Source organism: Gigantopelta aegis, chromosome 1 (assembly GCF_016097555.1).
Source record: "Gigantopelta aegis isolate Gae_Host chromosome 1, Gae_host_genome, whole genome shotgun sequence".
In the NCBI taxonomy this organism is placed as follows: Eukaryota; Metazoa; Mollusca; class Gastropoda; order Neomphalida; family Peltospiridae; genus Gigantopelta; species Gigantopelta aegis.
The window spans coordinates 24,105,526-24,127,137 of record NC_054699.1 but is presented as its reverse complement, the minus strand read 5'-3'; the positions used below and the strand labels follow the sequence as shown (position 1 = coordinate 24,127,137).

General features: G+C 39.3%; 1 protein-coding gene and 1 long non-coding RNA gene across 4 annotated transcripts; both read left to right on the top strand.

Annotated features, from left to right (window-relative positions):
* The first annotated feature begins 3,931 nt into the window (after window positions 1–3,931).
* Window positions 3,932–6,216, top strand: LOC121367385. Its single transcript, XR_005957373.1, has 2 exons — window positions 3,932–3,986; window positions 5,251–6,216. It is a non-coding gene; the product is annotated as an uncharacterized LOC121367385 (long non-coding RNA).
* A 6,798-nt stretch (window positions 6,217–13,014) lies between these two features.
* Window positions 13,015–21,404, top strand: LOC121367369. 3 transcript variants are annotated; one of them, XR_005957372.1, is made up of 4 exons: window positions 13,036–13,123; window positions 16,265–16,337; window positions 20,067–20,200; window positions 20,878–21,185. XR_005957372.1 is itself a non-coding variant. In XM_041491506.1 (3 exons), exons 2-3 carry the CDS (start codon window positions 20,111–20,113, stop codon window positions 21,235–21,237), a joined length of 450 nt encoding a protein of 149 aa, XP_041347440.1. In that variant the 5' UTR covers window positions 13,015–13,123; window positions 20,067–20,110; the 3' UTR covers window positions 21,238–21,398. The 3 variants fall into 3 exon arrangements, 2 of the variants coding, with proteins under 2 accessions (XP_041347440.1, XP_041347449.1); XM_041491506.1 differs by lacking the exon at window positions 16,265–16,337 and having other exon boundaries at window positions 13,015–13,123; window positions 20,878–21,398; XM_041491515.1 differs by lacking the exon at window positions 13,036–13,123 and having other exon boundaries at window positions 20,878–21,404.
* The last annotated feature ends 208 nt before the right edge of the window (window positions 21,405–21,612 follow it).

Here is a 21,612-nt window from a genome sequence, read left to right as displayed (position 1 = left end):
ATCCAACCTGGTGGTGCAGACTGTCGAAACGAGAAGCGTTCCAGCGTTCAATCAGTTCCAATGGCCGCATACATCCCAGTAGAAAACTTCACTTCGCTGACAAAAACAACGAAGTGAAGGATCCCTAAGTCGAGTCGCGAAAGCACGTGCAGTGTGCACAAGCGAAACAAACACGTCTCACCGCGTCGAGCTCCAGACTGGGGATGGGCTTTTTGTAACTGTTTCTTTAAACATACTCGTATACGTAAGAAATACATGTAATCATTCAATGTACATGCAGTATATTCAATCAATTCTGCAAATAATTTATGTGAATTTTATTTTATCAATTATATAAGTACGATCGTACTTGATCTAAACAACTTTTCTGTAGTATTGCTGTATCCTAAAACTGTATCTTTACCGGACGTGAACGACTTCGATTTAAATCTCCATATCCTAACTACACGCGTACAACAATGAACAGTGAACATTTGATTTAACGTATTTTCGTGCTTATATCCATTTAAGGTTCAAGCACGCTGTCCTGGGCACACACCTCAGCTATCTGGGCTGTCTGTCCAGGGCAGTGGGTTAGTTGTTAGTAGTTAGTGAGAGAGAAGAGGGTGTAATGGCCTTACACCTACTCACTGAGCCCTTAGGCCAAACAAAAAAAATCGTTTGTTTCCGGTAACCCGACCGACCCTAAATTTTGCCACCGACCCTGAACTTTGTTTTTTTGATGGGGTGGGGTGGGGTGGGGGGAAGCGCACAGAGAAGTTGTGGTCACGGATCGACAAAGCAGACGACAGAAGTACTCAAGTAGGATAACTCTTACACGTTAGTGTGTGTGTTAAATGGAGGTTGAGGGGGGTGTGGGGGGGGGGGGGGGGGGGGTGCGTGGCGGGGGGGGGGGGGTGGCAGCAGCGATGGTTTTTATATACCCTCACCCCACTTTTTGGCACCATCTTACGCCGTGGCATGGACCCAATCACTGGCGTTGTTAGAGACTGGACCCAGACTAGACATGCCTAGACGTTGAATGGATATGAGCATAACTAATTTGTTTGAAATTGGAATCATTAAATAACACGTGCTCTTATTAGGTACCACAGTAATTGGTGACACACGAGATCGCATGATAGTACGGTAACGTGTGTGGCGATTAAACGGCTTTTATTACAAACTGCTAAATACTGTAGGCCTATAGAGGTAAATATATCGTATTATCGTAACTCCAGTCATCTCATACATTGTAGCTTTATTTTCCAAAAACAACAACGTGCGATCTCAACAAAACAATCAAGGATTTCTCGATACCACATGCACAGACTACAAGTCATCGCGTTTTGTCCGCATGCAAAGGTGAAGGTCATTTGAAGAAGACGTGGTACAGTTTTCGTTGTTGGCTACTGCTTAGGCCTAGCACCCAGAATTTGTTAATATACACGGGTGTAGCCTGTAGGAAGATACCAAAAAGTGGGGTGGGTGGGTACACACACATATAAAATTAATATATAAACCGTCGATGCCGCTTCCTACGCCAGTGATGCATGGGTAATAATTAAATAAACGGAATATTCAAGAATAACCACAAACATTAAACAGTTCACATTTATTTCAGTGTTTCAGTTATTTGGGAATAAATTAATTTGAGTGATTTTAGCATGGGTCCGTTCAATAGGCTAATACACATTAAAACTATAAGTCCGTACCACAGGGAACGCCTTAGCCCGAGTACTCTGACTGTAAGAGAGCTAGACGGACATTTGAACATAAACACGCTCTCATTATTTATGTCCAAATGTCCGTCTAGCTCTCTTACAGTCAGAGTACTCGGGCTAGGAACGCCTTTTTTATTACTATGAAATTTACTACAAATTATTCATTTCTAAGCCGATTGATTTGTAAATTGCACACAAAATTAGTATTGTTTTGTTATTTCCAATACAAGTTGGACAAATCTGTGAAGTTTTTGTGTAGTCATCTACAGTAACTGACTGGATAAATCTGTGAACTTTTTGTGCAAACATCTATTGACCAACTTGGTCAAATTTGTGCAATCATCCTCTGACAAAACTGGACAAAGCTGTGAAGTTTCTGTGCAGTCATCTACTGACTTTTATTTGTGAAAGGAATAGTTTGAACTTTTTTTGTTTTCCTGTCTTTTGAAAATGGCATGTGAAACTTAAAACTGACATTGACAGTGAGATTGTTTTTATTTCTCTCTGGCTGCAAAAAGTAAACTAAGATTTTTCAGACAGCTTGCCTTTATGTCTTTCATCTTGAGACTGAGTTTTTCTCTGGCAAACACATTTAAGGTAGGGTAACCTTTCTTTGAACTAAAACAACTCGCTCTGGGTTGGAGCCAGTAGCGAGCTGCGAACCCTGTACCTACCAGCCTGTATTCCGATGGGTTAACCACTGCGCCACCGAGGCCGGTACAGTGAACAAACATTATTCCCATGACTCTCCGTATCAATCACTATCAAACAACCTATCAATTGAACAAATATAAATGTATCTTATAAAAAACGGACAATCAATAGGGTTGAAAATAAGCGGTTGTCCGTGGCGACCATTATTGGTTATTTCATTTCAACTTATTTTCGTGCTTATATCCAATTGAAGTTCAAGCACGCTGTCCTGGGCACACACCGTAGCTATCTGAGCTGTCTGTCCAGAACAGTGGGTTAGTTGTTAGTTGGTTAGTGGTTGGTGAGAGAGATGAGGGTGTAGTGGCCTTACACCTACCCATTGAGTCTATAAGAATTCGCTCTCTGGGTTGGAGCCGGTACCGGGCTGAGAACCCTGTACCTACCAGCCTTATGTCCGATGGCTTAACCACTACACCACCGAGGCCGGTATTATTAGCTAAGGGATAGGGCGGGATTTAGCTCAGTCGGCTGAGTTCTCGCTTGAGGTGCTTGCGTCGCAGGATCGAACCATCTCGGTGGATCCATTCAACTGATTGGATTTTTTTTCTCGTTCCAGTCAGTGCACCACAACTGGTAAAAGGCCGTTGTATGTGCCAAATATTTGACAAATGTTTGACGTCCAATAGCCGATGATTAATTAATCAATATGTTCTAGTGGTGTCGTTAAACAAAATAAATTTTAAATTTTATTGGCTAAGGGATTTTAAGAATTTTACAAAGATAGTTCGTTGGACGACCATCGATTTTAGGGTCTGGCTGTTGTGGTGACGGTTAAAAAAGGAACGCATTGAAACTGAATCGAATGTGACAAAACACACTGCGTCTGTGCTGACGCGATATACACATGACAGCAGAAGAGACAGAGCATGGAATAAGAACATGTCAGATCTAAAGTATTGACACCAATACAAAACCTACATGATGACATAACCGTCCAAAGATTACTGTAATAAACAATAAGTACGCTCTTATGCTTTGTAATATGATAAAAACATACATAGGTTATTTTGGTAAAATGTTTGTTTTGATTTTTTTCCACAGATTTATTTTTCTTTCGATACGTATTTTATTAGTAGCCTACTACTGTAGCATTTACAATATCCAACTTAAATAGCGACCGCAGCCGCCGCTAGGGGCGCAGCTGCGCCCATATTCCGAAATGTCACGAGTTTGGTTCACAATTGGTAGTGTTGTTCAAGGCCAGAATACGCTTATTTTGATGACGATTTTGCAAGTTTTTTTTGTTGTTATGACAAGTACACACCTTCCGATTGATGTATATCCTGTTTCCGAAGTTGAACGACTACAAAAAGACTTTTTTTGAGGCAAGTGAAACTTTGAATACGTCTTATTTTGCCCCAAAAATGGCGATTTCACTGAGATATTGATAGATATATATAGTAATATAATAAAACAGCATAAAAATATTTTTTTGGTAATTTAAAAAAAAAAGCAATTTAGTTTAATTCGACATCGAAAATATTTCAAGGGAGGTAACTCTGAACCGCTGACACGCAAAAGCGAAAATACAGAACTTCACAGCAGGGACACATTTTGATAAAATTAAACGTATTTGATGCTTTGTCATTATTTATCCACCCATTATTAACTTTTTGGGTAGAATATATATCATACTGAAGCGTTATTTTTAGAAGACAATGCATATTGAATTAAAAATAACTTAAAATAATGTTTTGCTTATCACGATGACTCAGCAGTTTTTGATAGCTGAAGTTGATTTTAAAAAACATTTTGATAATGCATAACTATTCAAATATAGACATGTAAATCTATTTTCATGTAAATAATTTGAATGAGTTTAGCATATGACTGGATCAGTTTTATATAAAAGAATAGTATTAATGCAATGGAAATAAATTATTAAGTATAATACAGAGAATTTGTACTTTTTAAGTCTGTTATATTTGTAAATACATTTTTTAAAGAAAATGTTTCAGGTAACATAACTTCTCACATTGTGACACAAACTTCAATTTTTTGGTAACCAAGTAACATTAAATTCTAAGTATAATTATACTTTTTCATCACTTCATCAATGAATATTAAGTACTGTTAAAAATGGTAAAGAATTAATTATTTGTAAAAGATACTAAAGTGTAAAGTAGATGAGATTTGCATATTTAATACAGGGAACATTTGTATAGCATCACGATCGACTGCAAGTTTCAGATATATAGCTATACAATGCTAAAACATTAAATAGTAGTTGCTAATCAATTCTTAAATTGATAGCACTGTCACTAATAAACAGTTTAAAAACAAAATGTTCTCTGTAATAATTGTTTTTTTTCTAATCAATATTACAGTTGCGAATACTTCCACATCAGCTAAGGACTAACAGATGATCCCACAATGACACGTTCTGATCTAAGAAGTACACTTAATATTAGATTATGACAGTGTATGTTACTCTCACAGTTACCGTATCTAAGATATGCACCTCTACATTTATGTGCAAAATAGTTGTACACATTCCAATAAAATCCTCAATTGAAGTCTCAGTCTATTTATAAATAAGAAAAAAGATAACGTCTCACGATTTAATTCTATTAATACTGGTAATCATATTTTTATTTAATGAAGAACTCTGCTGAACATTAAGTTTCTGCTTAAAATTGGCATATGTGAGGTGGTACTATTGGTAACCATTTGTACAGGTGAAAATAACTACATACAGAAAAAACATTTGAAGGTGTGTTTCATCTGATGTAATGAATATTTCTATTTACAAATATTATGTCAAACTAATTACAATATTTGAAACAAAAAGATAAATAGCCATGGTCATAATGGGTATTTTTCTTTATTCCAGGAAATTTGTAGTCTCTGTGCGTCTATGGAGAAACCTGAAATGGAAACGGAGTGGGAGAGTACACGTGGTTATGAGACAAAATTCAGTAGATTCAATTATACTTCAAGCTTGATGCTGTTATGTTTTCTGTTTCCAACTGTGACAGAACCTGGAACAGAAATGAAGTGTGTGACAATAATTCATCAACAAATTTAGACTAATACTCTTTCATGGATGCTAAATTTGGTAGATCTAGCCATAATCTTTTTAATTATAATTCAAAGTGGTATATAGTTATATTTATAATAATTCATTGTTTGAATTTGTTTTTATAAAGCACTTTATTGAACCAAAATAATCATAGCTGCATTTAGTAAATTATTTAGCACACATGTGTGACTGCTGTCTCATGCCTTAAGTGTTTCAGCTGCTAAAATATGTTTTGGGGATATTTTTTCTGGATAGAAATTTACCTTTCTGATATTGTACGAGTGTTTGGACATTCCTTTCAAAGGTGAAATATGGCTACTTACATTGCTTTGTTTCTAATAATGATATTGAAGGTGTAAAGTATGTAAATATTTATGTAAGAAATTGATTAAACATATTGGCCAATCATTGTCATTCGTCGTGTGATAAGTTTTTACTGGTTTGAGTTAAAAGACTGGTACATATATGATAAGTTTTATTGCATCTTTTATTGAAATCTTCAAGTATTCAATATTATTATGAGTCTAGGTAAATATATATATATATATAGATATATATAGATATATATATTTTTTTTTAAATATTTTGAAACAAGAAGCTTATTTTTTATGTAACGTGTATCCACTTTCCATCTGCGATCTTAACCTTTATGTTTTCCTTTTTATTATTGGTCTAGATGTACATTATTGTATCAGCGTAAATAAATGTGAACTGAAAATGTTATTCTGATGTAACATTTGCATCAATTATTACGTCATTAAATTACGTATTCCAAGATTTCTGTGTGTTTTTGTCATTTTGGAGCGGTTTCGAACCTACCCCAAGAATACATATGTTATCAGAAATAATAGTAACCCTTTATATTTTCACTTGAAATTTTCAGAGATGCAACATTGATAACTGCTTGTAACATCTATAAGCTTACAACAGAAATTTCTCTGTTATTTTTTGGTTTACAAAAGTGGACGTAAATGACAATTAAAATCGTCATCTCGGCCATGTTTGGTCACAGAAGTACAAGGCTACTACGACTTTATTTTGCTTCATTTGGATAATATAGTGATGTTTTTTCAATAAGAGCAACATATTTAATGAAACTATGACCATAAAGAAAAAAAAAAATTAAAATTTTTTTTTTGGTCTGCGGTACCTAACTTAAACGCACACATGTGCGTACACTAACACGCGGGCGCGCGCGCACACACACACACACACACACACACACACACACACACACACACACACACACACATTATTACATTTTACTAAGGCAGAACATATTAATTTTGAGACTATTGTTCGTTTGCTATTGTCCGTTGGCATGTAACTTCAAAATGAATAAAGATAAAATGCATATAAAAAACATATTAATTTATTAAGTTTTAAAGCCATACCCTATGAAATAACATTTCTGGGGTAAAAGGTCAGTGTAAATTAAAATGAAAAATCTTTACAAATTACCATCAACCTGCATAGTTAAATATCCTTTTCTGATACATGTTTCAAGGCAATTGATGGAACATCAAAGAGACATGTAATCTGAACGACAAAACCGTAATACATCATCAGGGCCGTATCTCTTACAATGCAGAGTCGAATGGGTATTTGGCAAATTAGTGGATGATTCCATGGATCTCCTTCTAGTGCCTCGTCTATAGGAATACAACACTCACGAGGAGATCCTTTACTTAAACTTCCATCCCTCTTGCATCGCCAAAAAGTTTATTACATCCCTCTTACATCGCCACAAAGAGGACTGCCACTTCCAGACATGTTTACTAAAGCACGCGCAGTGGCATTGTGCTCCATTTTGGTCTCATTTGACGCAAACTGACACGTGTTTCGGGGTTTGTGTTGAATATTGCATTATTGCATCTGAAAAAGTTGCACATGTAGCAAATGGAACAAATTGGGTTTTTTGATAAACGCATACTTTGTGACTGTTAAACATTGAAAATCAGATGGTAGTGTGTTTGAAAAAAAAGTATGCCTTTGTTCAACAATGTTTAACTATTGTTCTAAAGTATATATGTTTATATATATATATATATATATATATATATATATATATATATATATATCTATATCTATATATATATATATATATATATATATATATATATATATATATATATATGAATTAGGTTTAAGTCTGAAGGAGACGCTGCAAAGTACGTTGAAGAATTCTGGAGACAAGTTAGGGGACATTGAACATTTAGTGGACAGGTTGTCGCTTTACATTTTGCATTCAAAAAGTGGCAATACGATTAAAAACTATTTCGGATGTTTCTTGAAATTGCAAACGTTTTATCGTTTAAAAGGTATGTCTGTTTATGTTATAAATCCACCGGCCTCGGATGCGCACTGTTTAAGCAATCGGACTACAGGCTGGTAGATACAGGGTTCGCAGCCAGGTACCGGCTCCCACCCACCTTAAGGGCTCAGTGGGTAGGTGTAAAGCCACTACACCCTCTTCTCTCTCACTAACCACTAACCAATTAACAACTAACCCGCTGTCCTGGACAGACAGCCCAGATAGCTGAGGTGCGTGCCCAGGACAGCGTGCACGAAAATAAGTTGAAATGAAATTTACAAATCTGCTGGATTCTGGAGCCACCTTTGGCATCGTCTCATCTGCTTTGAGTGTGCGAGTGCGAATAATTTTTACATGCTCATATACCACTAGAGTTTCGAGCATGTCCGTCCCGGGGCCTGTCTCTGGATAGCCAGTGAATTGCTCCGGGACAGAAAAAATTAAGGGGACAATTTTGAAATTTACATCCAAAAATTATCTAGTGGGCCTAATCAAAACAAAATCTACTCATTAAATTTGGTCGCTAGATTAGATTGGGCGGTCAAAAAGAAATTAGATAGATAGATAACTAGTTTAACAGGGGGAGGGGGGGGGGGGGGGGTGTGTGAAAATGGACAGAATTTTGAAAATAGCAATTAGTAAAAGAAATTAGTAGCATAAACAAACAAAAAAAAACAAAATTTACAAGCCAAAAATAAAATGAATTGACTGCTCGATCGAATATTTATATAATTTGGAGCATTTTTGAAGGACATTCCAAAAATAAATCGCTTGGCGGTAGATCTTCTGGCGCCGGTGGGTCACGATGAGTCCCGTCCTGTTCTCTCGTAGCTTGAGTGTGTGGAGCTCATAGTGGCATCCGTCTGGTACTGATTTCCAGTTCTGGTTGGAAAACCGGCCCCTCGGCTTCGCTGTATCCGTGGTGTCACCCTGCACGTAGTCGTGGAACTGAGCCTTGAGTTTCCCCAAAGCCAAGTGCCAGTCATCCTTGCGTGCAGGGGCGTGGGGCTGTCGCGCTGGCTGGACTGAAGGAGATGTTGCCTTCCTCTTTCCAGCCGCCGTCGCACCAACAACATCCACATGCGACTCAACGGGAGCGGTCTGTAAAGTCGACCGCTGCACCGGAGCAGGCGTGGGCGTAGAAGTCGACACAGGGCCATGACGGTGTCCAGCAAGCCTGCCGTAGCGTCGAAGGAAGTCTCCGCTGGTGGGGTCGTCTTCCTCTTCGGCGAAGTAGTGAGGGGCGGCGACGCAGAAGGGACCGCCGCTGGCGGTTGAGCAGCCCGCTTTGACCCCCCCCCCCTGTGCCGTCCCTGGCGCACGTTCCTTCATCCTTCCTCCTCTTCTCGTCTTCTTCTTAAGAGTCCGCGTTGCCGTAAACCAAAGTCACGGTCGCCCGGTATACGCGACGCGGAACTCCAGCAAAGTCCCAAACGAAGCTATCATACCTACCAGGTGGGGTGGGGTGGGGTGGGGGTTTGTTGATTGTATGGAAACTGGTCATGCTTATTTAGAAACAAGTAGCGACACTAGATACCTGGGACCTATGGATCTTGAAATCTGAACGACAAAAATTTCATGGGCTACTCTTTTCGATTAGCAGCAAGGTATCTTTTATATGCACCATCAGACAAAAAGGATAGCACATACCACGGCCTTTGATATACCAGTCGTGGTGCACTGGCTGGAACGAGAAATAGCTCAATGGGCCCCCCGACGGAGTTCGATCCCACACCGATCGTGCATCAAGCGAGCGCTTAACCACTAGGCTACGTCCTGCTCCATTCCCATTATAAAACATTCAGTGTAATCTCTAACCAATGAATGACCGGCCTCGGTGGCGTCGTGGCAGGCCATTGGTCTACAGGCTGGTAGGTACTGGGTTCGGATCCCAGTCGAGGCATGGGATTTTTAATCCAGATACCGACTCCAAACCCCGAGTGAGTGCTCCGCAAGGCTCAATGGGTAGCTGCTCCGCTTGCACCGCTCAGTGATGGGTAGCTGGTCAACAAAGGTCACTTGCTATCCGACCAGTGGGAGCGCAAATAACTGCTGCCTATCGGAAGAAGCCCATGTAAAGTTTCCTCTCAAAATCTGTGGTCCTGAACCATTGTGCTATAACCTGCCTGTTGAGTGCGTCGTTAAATAAAAAACTTCTTTCTTTCTCTAACCAATGAAAGAAAGAAAGAAATGTTTTATTTAAGGACGCACTCAACACATTTTATTTACGGTTATATGGCGTCAGACATATGGTTAAGGACCACACAGATTCTAAGAGGAAACCCGCTGTCGCCACTACATAGGCTACTCTTCCGATTAGCAGCAAGGGATCTTTTATTTGCGCTTCCCACAGGCAGAATAGCACACACCATGGCCTTTGTTGAACAAGTTATGGATCACTGGTCGGTGCAAGTGGTTTACACCTACCCATTGAGCCTTGTGGAGCACTCACTCAGGGTTTGAGCCTGGATGGAGCACTCCCATGCCTCAGGGTTCCGGAGTCGGTATCTGGATTAATAACATCGGCCATGGGCCTCGAATGGAATCCGAACCCAGTAACCGTCGGCGAGGCGAGGGGGGGGGGGGGGGGGGGGGGGGGGTCGGAAGGGGGTTTGTCGTCCGAACCCTCCAACAAAAGCTGAGGTCCACATTTCTTCTTTCTTTCTTTTTTAAAAAACACTGCACAAATAGTTCTGTAACTTTTGCAACTCTCCCATCAAACAATATTTGCTTGTCTTCGTCATTTAGCAATCCCCTTACCAAAGCTGATTCGGAATTTCTAACTAATCTGGTGGGGGGGGAGGGAGGGGGGAGGAACCTACATGTAGCACAAATGGTTAATTGTATTTCTGCTATATTGATGACCTTGTAGCATTCGATAATTACATAACAATGACAGCAGTTCACCTTCCATCCACGGAGTTAGAAGTAAAAGGTTAACAACAGAAAATAATCCTGTCAGGTCAGGTCAGGTCAGGTCATTGGTTGTAACGTGCACATTCAGAAAAAGCTGTTGTAACACACGCCTGTCATGGACGCAGGTGTCGACATTCGCCGGCTTCTCCGTTCAAGAAAAGAAAAGGTTTGGGGTGGGTGGGAGAGGGGTCGTCCGTGCTGGCGTGTGCAAGGAAGTACAAGCAGCTCGACCATGGTCGGTAGCGGGCGGGGGGTTTGGTTTTTGGTGCTCTTGAATTTGCAAATGGCTCGTAGGATTAAGGCCAATTGAGAAAATGTTGAGTACTTTTGTACGGTAATTTTCAAGTATTTCATAATGTTTTGTGGCTAAGATGTAGACTTAGATGCCATTTGGATGATATGACGCATCGATAACAACAATTAAATGGGATGCAATAGTTTATGCAATACCTTTTGCCGAAAACCTTTGACTATACCTGTACTCTTAACGGGCTGCTCGTGTTGGAGGTGATTCGTGATGATACAATTTTATGAACCTTTCGTGTTTTGTATATGTGTTCATTATCAAAGGAACTGGTCATGGTTCTTTTCTCAGTTTTCTGTTACTAAGGTTATAATAAGCAATTGCCGAAAATATTTAACATATACCTCGGGTGAATTCCCATAGTCAATACCTTTAACACCTGTTGTGTGCAAGAATTTGATTATCTTGAACACAATTTAAAAAAAAAATAATAATAACCTTAATAACAAAAATATCTACAAAATAGTCGAAAATCGTTGTTTTAAAATATCAAATTTTAAGTTTCCGATGCCAGGAAAACGCGTTTTAAGCTTTCAGATATTACAACTTTTCCGGGGAAGCATCCCTCGGGAACACAATACAATCAGTTTCATATCCAAAAGGCCCAGGCAAATACCTAGTCGAACCCTGCCATTCGACATGCCGGCTACGGGCCTGCTAACCACTAACAGTTAAAAACTAACCCACTGTCCTGGACAGAAGACAGCCCAGATAGCTGAGTTGTGTGCCCAGGACAGCGTGCCTGAACCGTAATTGGATATAAGCACGAAAATAAGTTGAATGTATGAATGAATGAAGTTGTCTTGACTCAAGCAAGACGTGACTGCTGCCACCTCCGATGTTATTCAGCATTTATCTAAGGTTAATCTTCGTTTTGTTTAACGACACCACTAGATCACATCGATTTAGTAATCATCGGCTATTGGGTATCAAACGTTTTGTATTTTTTACATATAGGACTCTTAGAGAGGAAACCCGCTACATTTTTCTATTAGTAGCAAGGGCTAATTTATATCCACTATCCCACAGAAATGGTAGCACATACCACGACTTTTGATATACCAGTCGTGGTGCACTGGCTGGAACGAGAAATAACTCAATGGGCCCACCGACGGGGATCGATCCGAAACAGACCGCGTATTAAGTGATCACTGTACGACTGGGCTACGTGCCGCACACTCAGCATCTAAGGGTGCCACAACATCAGAAATAAAATAAAACTTTCCCTTTTATCAAAGGACAAATCGCTGCCATTTATTGTTTCAAAGAGTGTAATGTACAAGCAGAATGTGTTATTTATGGCGGGGAATATTTGTTGTGACGTCAGCCTTAGGACTTATGACGTCAACCTGGGGGATGTCATCACTAACTTTTGGGTCAATAATAATAATGAATGAATGAATGAATGTTTAACGACACCCAGCACGAAAAATATATCGGCTATTGGGTGTCAAACTATGGTAAATGCAACAACAATAATAATAAAATCCCAGCTGTTCTTACTGGCAGGGCCGTGTATCAATTCATATAAACGTAAGCATTGATTTTATTACGAAACGATATATTTTCCAGGCGAGATGTTAGGAGATTAATTATTATAATTATAGGGCGGTGACCCCAGTATTCGACAAGTACCCAGTCACAGGTACCCTCAAACAGAAACCCGTAATACAAATGCTATAGTTACATATATAAAGGACATGGTACAAGAAAAACACTGATGTAGACAAATTTATTTCACTGCTTTAATTCATTGCGTTTTAGCAACATTTATAGCATAGACAAATATTCAAAATAATTGGTACCATGAATATCTCGACATTTCTTTCATTAAATTAATAATTCATAGAATGAAAGTTCAATGGAAATAGAAACAGAGCAGAAAAAGCATTCGTTTCTGGGAACATATATCACATTCAAGATGTGCAGAAATACCAGAAAATTAATTAATACAGACATGTTTCGTATTGTCGGTCGGTGTTACATGGTGAGGTACATTGAGCATTTATTAGCGTTCGTTTTTGGTGAGGAGGAAAATACACAAAAATAATGAAAGAGAGTTGTCGGCCTTGTGAAAAAAAAAAAAAAAAAATTACGCATCTTGTCTAGGATTTATAAATCAAGTGTAAACTTACGTTGAACAAATACAGGTAACTTTATTACATAAATACTATGTTTTAATGAAAACATAATCATTTACGATTACAGTAATGTGCAATTTTTCGTTCTTAAATATGTTGGGGTTTTTGGGTGAAGATTTCAAAAAAAATTCTGTCGAACGTGTCTTATCTTTACTCTTTATTACATAACGTTACTATGATATATCTGACGTTGTTTGGGGATACCTGTGCATTTTGTCCAGACAGAAATCTTGAAAAACCCATAACAATGACACAGATTCCACATACTAGATGATAACTATGTCACCTATATCGACTTCGCTGAGATCGCATAGGGCAAAAAGCATGTAATTTTTGTCCGCTGCCATTTTAACTTTTTATGGAATATTCTCCAAGAGGGGTGACAGAATATGACTTAATCTAACGTCATAACATGCTGTGATATAAAAGCAAACGTGATGACGTCATATTTTTATTTATTTATTATTAATCTGTTTTGTTTAAAGATACCACTAGAGATTGATTTTACATTGATTATGTCACACACTTTGGAGGATTTCAGCCCTCTTGAAGAGTATTCCATAAAAAAGCAAAATGGCAGACGGCAGAAAACTGTAATTAAAGGTAGGAGAGTAATTTATCGTAGTTGGTTCGGACTTTTAACTCAACGAGTTTGTTTATAATTCTGCTGTAGAGATATTAATCATTATAACCAATAAATATAATTTAATTATAAACAGCCAGTGTGTTATTCTATCCACTCAAATGTATTGTGATAAACTGTGCTGGTGGGTGGTTTCACGCAGTGGCGTAGGCAGGATTCTGTAAGGGGGGGGGGGGGGGGGCGCCTGGCAGCCAAGTAAACAATGATATCGAGTACGCTTCTGATCACCCCTAATTTCCCGGCATTGGGGGGGGGGGGGGCATGGCCCCCTGCCCCCCCCCCCTCGGCTACGCCACTGGTTTGACGAGGAGAGAAACCCCTGTAGATATATTTATAACCTCCCTCATACCCCTAAACCGTCACAGAGCGCATAATATTATTTTTTATGTTTAGTTTCGTCATTATGCATTTTCAAATACTAGTATCGATATTTTATTGCCGCAGTACAGGGGCGCAGAAATAGAAAATATTTAACTAACCCGCCGGACAAGTACCAACTAAAATTACTTACTAGCCTGCCATAAATTCTACTAGTCCGTCAATCTATAGAACAATATATTAATAACAATATTATAATATATACTCAAAAAAGTAGGAGAACTCTAATAAGAATTTACAATTGCCAAAATTGTAAGGTATATTAGCTGTGGGGAATGGTTATATGATAATAGTGAATTAATTGGGCAAACATTACAGCCGGTAGTTCAGTATTACAGAAGGTGTTATGACCACCGAAGATCTTGAAGGACGATTGGAGTTAAAAGTGGAATTTGAAAGTGGGTGAATGAATGAATGAATGAATGAATGTTTAACGACACCCCAGCACGAAAAATACATCGGCTATTGGGTGTCAAACTATGGTAATGGAAACAAATAAGGTGATGATCAACATCAACAGAAAAATTCAAGATATAAATAAAAACAGTGTAAAGAACTGTGCAAAATACAAATATCACAGAGAGATACTGACTTTTACTCTAAACTTCAATGTGTGCTGTATTGGCCATTCTCAAAGAGAATGTTACACCCCTGCACCACGGTGAGGTTACAGCACGCGCAGGGGAAAGTGGGTGATACAGCCACGATGTGTCAGACATTTATTCAGTCGACGAGGCAGACTGCGTATGAGTCTCCCAATGGCCTTTTGAGGGAGTCTGTTCCACGCCTCTTGCAGCGCCTCATCATGTTCCGCTAACATGGTCGTCGGTCTTTGACGTTGACGCATCATGTCCCAGACGTGTTCAATGGGGTAAAAATCTGGGCTCATTGCTGGCCATGGCATTCGATAGATGTGCTGCTGGAGGTAAGCATTGACGATTCGTGCATGGTGAGCACGGACATTGTCGTCCTGAAAAACAAAACGTCGGCCTACACGCCTAGCAGACGGGACGACAAAGGGTGTCAGTATGTTGTAGCGGTAGTACTGCCCAGTGCTCCTTCCTAGCACAATATGGAGGGGGGTTCTGTCAGTCATAGTGATACCACCCAACACCATAACCGATCCACCGCCAAATCTGTCAAGAAATCGCATTGTGACGTTGGCGTGCCGTTCAAAGTCAATAGGAACTCATCTGAAAACATGACACGTGACCAGCGACGAATACCCCATTTCTGATGTTCCGTACACCATTCACATCTGTGGGCAATGTGACGATTTGTCAAGGTAGGCACAACCCGGGACCGTCGAGCATGAAGATGGGCTGCATGAAGACGATTTCTAATGGTCTGACTCGTAACTCGGACACCAGTAGTCTGATGAAGGTTTGCAACCATTTGATTTGCCATTTGAGCTCGATTTCTTAGAGCTTGGTTACGGATGAATCGATCCTGCACTCCTGTTGTTGCCCTGGGACTACCTGAACGGGGTCGATCGTCAACATTTTGGGTTTGTTGATACCTGTTCCATAGTCTGCTAATCACTGACTTCGAAACATTGAAGGTATTGGCCACTTCACGCTGACTTTTGCCCGTTTGCAGCATGCCAATAGCCCGTAGACGCTCATCGCGTTGAATACGCCACATCGCAAATTCAAACAATAAAAATTACTAAAAACAAAGCAATAACAACTGCATGATCAACAGAATAAAAAAGGTCGATAGAAATAATGTTCCACAGTAATTAATTGACCTTCCGAGAATGACACCCCACGCACGTGTACGGGGCAACTGCGTGATGCACGTGCAAGGTGTGGAATGTGTTTCGGTGTGTTGATCAACAGACCTGAACGTTCTTTACTGGGATGTCTGTAGTCTGAGTATTGACAAAACATTATTAATAACACTTCATAAAATTAAGTGATCAACATGATGATGATGTCATCAAGTGTCAAACAAAATCAAAATGACCGATAAACCGTCGGATTGGTAGTTTGATTTTGTTTAAATCGTCCGAAAGAATTTTTACTCGCATTTGGCGAGCGGGCGAGTACTTTCTGTAGCCCTGTAGTACATTTTAAGGAAGAACATTTGTATGTATGTATTTAATGACATACTTAATTTCTTTACAGAAATATTTAATTCCCAGACGCAAGCCCTGAAATAATATTGTAACAGATCATGGCCATGATCAGGTACATCAAGGTATGTGTTCTCTGCTTGTGTTGCTGTGGGTGGTATTTATCATGAACATTCTACATCCTCCGATTGACGATGCAAAATTGTCTCAGATAGTGACCAGGTATTCTGCGTCCATTGGCAGACTTCTCAACAGCCGTCGAACTCTTGTGGACGATCAGTCCAGGATTTCCATAGCTGTGGACCCTAAAGTCAAGGACAAATCGACGATTGCTATCTATCGGGATGAGGTGTCGTGGAAGTCTGACAACAAGGTGTGCTCGTCCAAGGAAACGTTCAGGAAGGTGACTCTAAAGAGCACTTCAGGAAATATTCCCATTAACGTTAACGAAAGCCCTGACGGGATTTCTCGCGAAATCGTCAAGGACGGCTTTTTCGAGAGGGATTTAGAAAAGCCGCTGTACAAGTGTTTAGACGAGGACAAGGATCTGGTATTCTTAGACATTGGTGCCAATGTTGGCGTCTTCAGCCTGTCGGTTGCTAAGAAAGGTCATAAGGTCATAGCGGTTGAAGTGTTGCCAGGGAACGCGGCTCGTTTGTGTAGAAGCATCAAAGAGGCCGGATTTGAGGACAGAGTTACCTTGATAAACAACGGACTGTCTGACAAGCGGACTATGATGGAAATCGTCCATTACAAAGGCCCGCCCGTATCCTCTCCACCATGTATACTATATATTCTATAACTTGCCCATGATATCCATGTCATAAACTCATGTGATGATTTAGTGCATTAACCCGGTTAATAATGATATGCAACTGTTCAAGGTCTGTAGGTAATGTATTGCTCTGGGCCATTTGCTTACAAGCCAAGGTATACGGTTAACTCCCTCGTGTACCCTGGCGCGCAAGGAGTTCGCTTGTTGGTTTTGCACAGATCCATGTTTGAAGGCTAATCATTTGAAATAGGAAGTAAATTCTTAAGCTTAGTGATAGCCAAGAAGTTATTTTTTAAAATGGCCATTGGTTTGTAACCAGCAGTGCAAACGTTTAAGCTGTAATGAGGTTTGATATTCATACACCGGGTTTTCCTTGTGACAAAAGTGGGGCGCGATCATTTTGGATAATTTTCAAACAAGATGATTTTGTGAACAATTTAATGGCTAAACCTTTATTCAAATGACGGTTTTTATAAGGTTTGATGAGCAAAGTTTCCATAAATATATGTGTGATACCCGCCAACTCCCGCTTGAAGGTGGTTTGTATGGGTGTAAACAGTGTCACACATGCACCCAAAATCATGCAGTGTTGACACATTATGATGAAAGTAACACAAATATTTAACTAAACATATTTTAAATAAGTCCTCTTTATAATTATGACCCTTTTTGTAATTTCCTTAAGACTAAAAATACCTGTATCTTTCTTTATTTATAAACCATAGGTGGGCATTTAGGATGAAGAGTTCCAAATAACTGTGGTCTGCTACCCAAGAAGACCTGTATACCTGAGCGTAACGTTTTCAAATATTTAGTCAAGATGTGTGACATCAAACTGATTTGTGCTAATCGTGATGGCGTCATATTACCGATGACGGCGACTTTAGTTCTGTGATTTACTGAAAATTGAATTAAAATGTTATTTTAGAAGTGTCATAGGATAAATAAAATTCGCTACTGGTGTTTTTTAATATGTAAAATATGACCCTCGTCTAGTTAATCGGTATTTCTCTCTCTCTCTCTCTCTCTCTCTCTCTCTCTCTCTCTCTCTCTCTCTCTCTCTCTCTCTCTCTCTCTCTCTCTCTCTCTCTCTCACACACACACACACACACACATACACGCACGCACGCACACATTGCAGGGACAGATTCCATATACTACACGCACACGCACGCACACACACACATTACAGTAACAAAGATTACACACACACACACACACACACGATGGTTGACTGAGTCTATGTGAGGCTAAGCCTATATTCGTCACATATACGTATACGTATACGTGTACGTATCTCTATACATATACATATACATATACATATACATATACATATACATGTACGTATCTCTATACATATACATATACATATACATATACATATACATATACATATACATATACATATACATATACATACACATATACATATACACATACACATATACATACATACATCTCTCGACAGTCCATTTGGACAAAACCCACCGACTCATATTAAACAAAAGATTAAGCTTTGTTCATCTTTTGATTCATTTGACACAAATATAACAATACTACCGTCTCTACGTCCAGTATATTGTTTATTTTAATTACTTTTCCAGTTTTCTGGTGCCTTGATATGCGGATTGTGATGTAACTAGCAGTTGCAGTGTGTCATTAGTGGATCCATTAGCAATTGCAGTGTGTCATTAGTGGATTCATTAGCAATCAACACAACCAATATTTCAATTAAAAACCATTCCTTTGAAGTGCAATTAGAAATATTTCAGAGTAGTTTTTTGTGTGCAGAATTCCGATTTGATATGCAGATCAATTGTGATGTACTTAGCAATTAATGGAAGCCATCTACTGCTGAACATATCTTTGCAATGTTTTGTTAGAGTGTCATTAGGTGATTCTTTATAAATAAACCCAACCAAAATTTATATTAAAAACCATTCCTCTGAAGTGCACATAGAAATATTTCAGAGTGGGGTTTTGTCCAGAATTCTGATTAACGAGTGGGCTTTTGTCCAAGTGGTGTTTTGTCCAGAATTCTGATTAACGAGTGGTCTTTTGTCCAGAATTCTGATTAACGAGTGGGGTTTTGTCCAGAATTCTGATTAACGAGTGGTCTTTTGTCCAGAATTCTGATTAACGAGTGGGCTTTTGTCAAGTGGTGTTTCGTCCACACACACATATACGTATACATGTGTGTGTTGTGTGTGTTTGTGTGTGTATGTGTGTGTGTGTGTGTATGTTTGTGTGTGTGTGTGTGTATTTATATACTCAGTGTATCTACTGAAGGGTCACTCATACACATGTTAACGATACCCGTCCAGCACACTAATTATGAAAGAAGGAATGTATGGCCTTCGTGGATTAGGCCCAGACTGAGGTTTCCTAAGTAGCATTTGGATTTCAATATGAGTAACGGTACTTCCGGTTAGAGGCCAGAGAGAGAGAGAGAGAGAGAGAGAGAGAGAGAGAGAGAGAGAGAGAGAGAGAGAGCAGAGACGGAGGGACGGACGGACGGACGGAAGGAAGGAAGGAAGGAAGGGGGTATCACCAGAGTGTTTTTTCTTTTTCGGTATCGTCAATATCATTTATTAGGAATAAAACTTGTATTGTGCGAGGTATTGTCAATATCATTTATTAGGAATATTGTGCGAGCCTTTCATTTTTATTCCCAATATATGATATTGACGATACCGAAACACACGAGGGTAATAATCTCTTTATCATATATCACAAGCTTAATACAACGTGTTTTTCTAAACATCAGTCTGGGATCGATCCCCGTCGGTGGGCCCATTGGGCTATTTCTCGTCCCAGCCAGTGCACCACGACTGGTATATCAAAGACCGTGTTATGTACTATGCTGTCTGTGGTATGGTGCAAGATCGCTTGCTGCTAATCGCAGAGAGTAGCCCATGAAGTGGCGACAGCAGGTTTCCTCTCTCAATATCTGTGTGGTCCTTTATCATATGTCTGACGCCATATAACCGTGAATAAAATGTGCTGAGTGAGTCGTTAAATAAAACATTTCCTTCCTTCCTGCCTTCAAATAGCCGATGAAACATTGTTTTTGTAGGCGGAGTCTACATCCGGGAATCTCTGAATGCCACGAAGAACACGATGTACTCTATCTATTTGGATGACCTACTGGAGGTGTTGGACTTAAAACGCGTCGTCATGAAGATCGACGTAGAGAGACACGAGGCCAAGGTATGTAGATAAATATCACATTCCAACTACACACTTCCATGGTCATGAAGATCGATGTAGAGAGATACGGGGCCAAGGTATGTAGATAAATATTATATTCCTCAGCTACTAGTCCCCCGGGCCAGTGAAAATATTTCCTAATGTCTACCACTGATGATAAATATTATATTCCACTTAGGCACTTCTATGGTCATGAAAATCATCGTAGATACACGAGATCAAGGTATGCAGATATACTAGTATACCATATTTCACGAGACCAAGGTGTGTAGATAAATATCATATTCCACTTACAAGCATCCATGGTTATGAAGATCATACTAGAGCCACCTGGCTATCTTCTGACACTTAGTACGCTTCTTATTGTTGGACGGCTCCTAACCAGTGGCTGCCTAGCGAATTGACGAACTAATATGATTAGATGCAATCGTCAAGCTAAAAAACGATAAAGACACACTGAACTCAATAATTAAACCGCAATAATTTATAGGGTATGTAATTAATGTATGTACTTGTTCACAAAAATATAAATATGATTTTTATATTTTCACTCAAACTAAAATGTTGTTGAAATATGAATTTACTAATGTAAAACTATTTTATTTGCCGAAAACCTTTTAAAATGGCTAAACAATCAGAATAGTTCCGTGACTACGTTTATAGCGTATTGCTTTCAGATTCTGGAAAAGGCTGACGAATTCTTCAAGAAAGTAGACGTCACATGCGTTATGATGGAATGGGAACGCCATCCCAGAAACCCGGATGCATATCAAATGATGGTCTTCATGGCCAGACATCATATACTGGGATTTGACCCCCAGGACTTCAGCAAGTCGCTAGATGCTTTCACCTTCGCCAAATGGCCCCGAAACGTCATGTGGCGTAAGGTTCGCGACTATGGACTGTGGACAGCTAGATATGAAATTAATAGTGTGTTTGTGAGTGGGCATACTGGAATATATATCTTTCCTATTTTCTCAATCGACCGAGAGCCGTTTTGTTTTTGTTTTTTTCTTCCTTTTTTCAAATTTGGATAAATAGTTTACCACACTGCTTTCCTTATACTATAAAATCTGCACACATCACAGACTCCTGTAAATGTAAATATCCCAACCTCAGTGACGTAGTGAAATCATCTGCCTTAAGGCAACGCCAAACGATACGGGTGTCTCGTACGATAATAGCGCTGATTGAATGTTTAACGACACCCCAGCACGAAAAATACATCGACTATTTGGTGTTCACCTTTAAAGGAGCATTCCTGAGTTTGCTGCACTTTTTAAGATGTTATCGACTAACAGAGAGTTTTTAACGGTTGTAATTACATATCAAATATATTTTTCTGCATAACATTAGTGGCTGTATATTAAACGTGTGTCTGATCGTTTTAATATTTGTACTAGGTTAATTTC

What these genes read in the sequence shown, in the direction of transcription:
- LOC121367369 (XM_041491515.1), top strand. Translation starts at nt 20,111, where the DNA reads ATGTACTCTATCTATTTGGATGACCTACTGGAGGTGTTGGACTTAAAA. An exon ending in TAGAGAGACACGAGGCCAAG is followed by an intron (nt 20,201 to 20,877) that starts GTATGTAGATAA and finishes TATTGCTTTCAG; the next exon opens with ATTCTGGAAAAGGCTGACGA.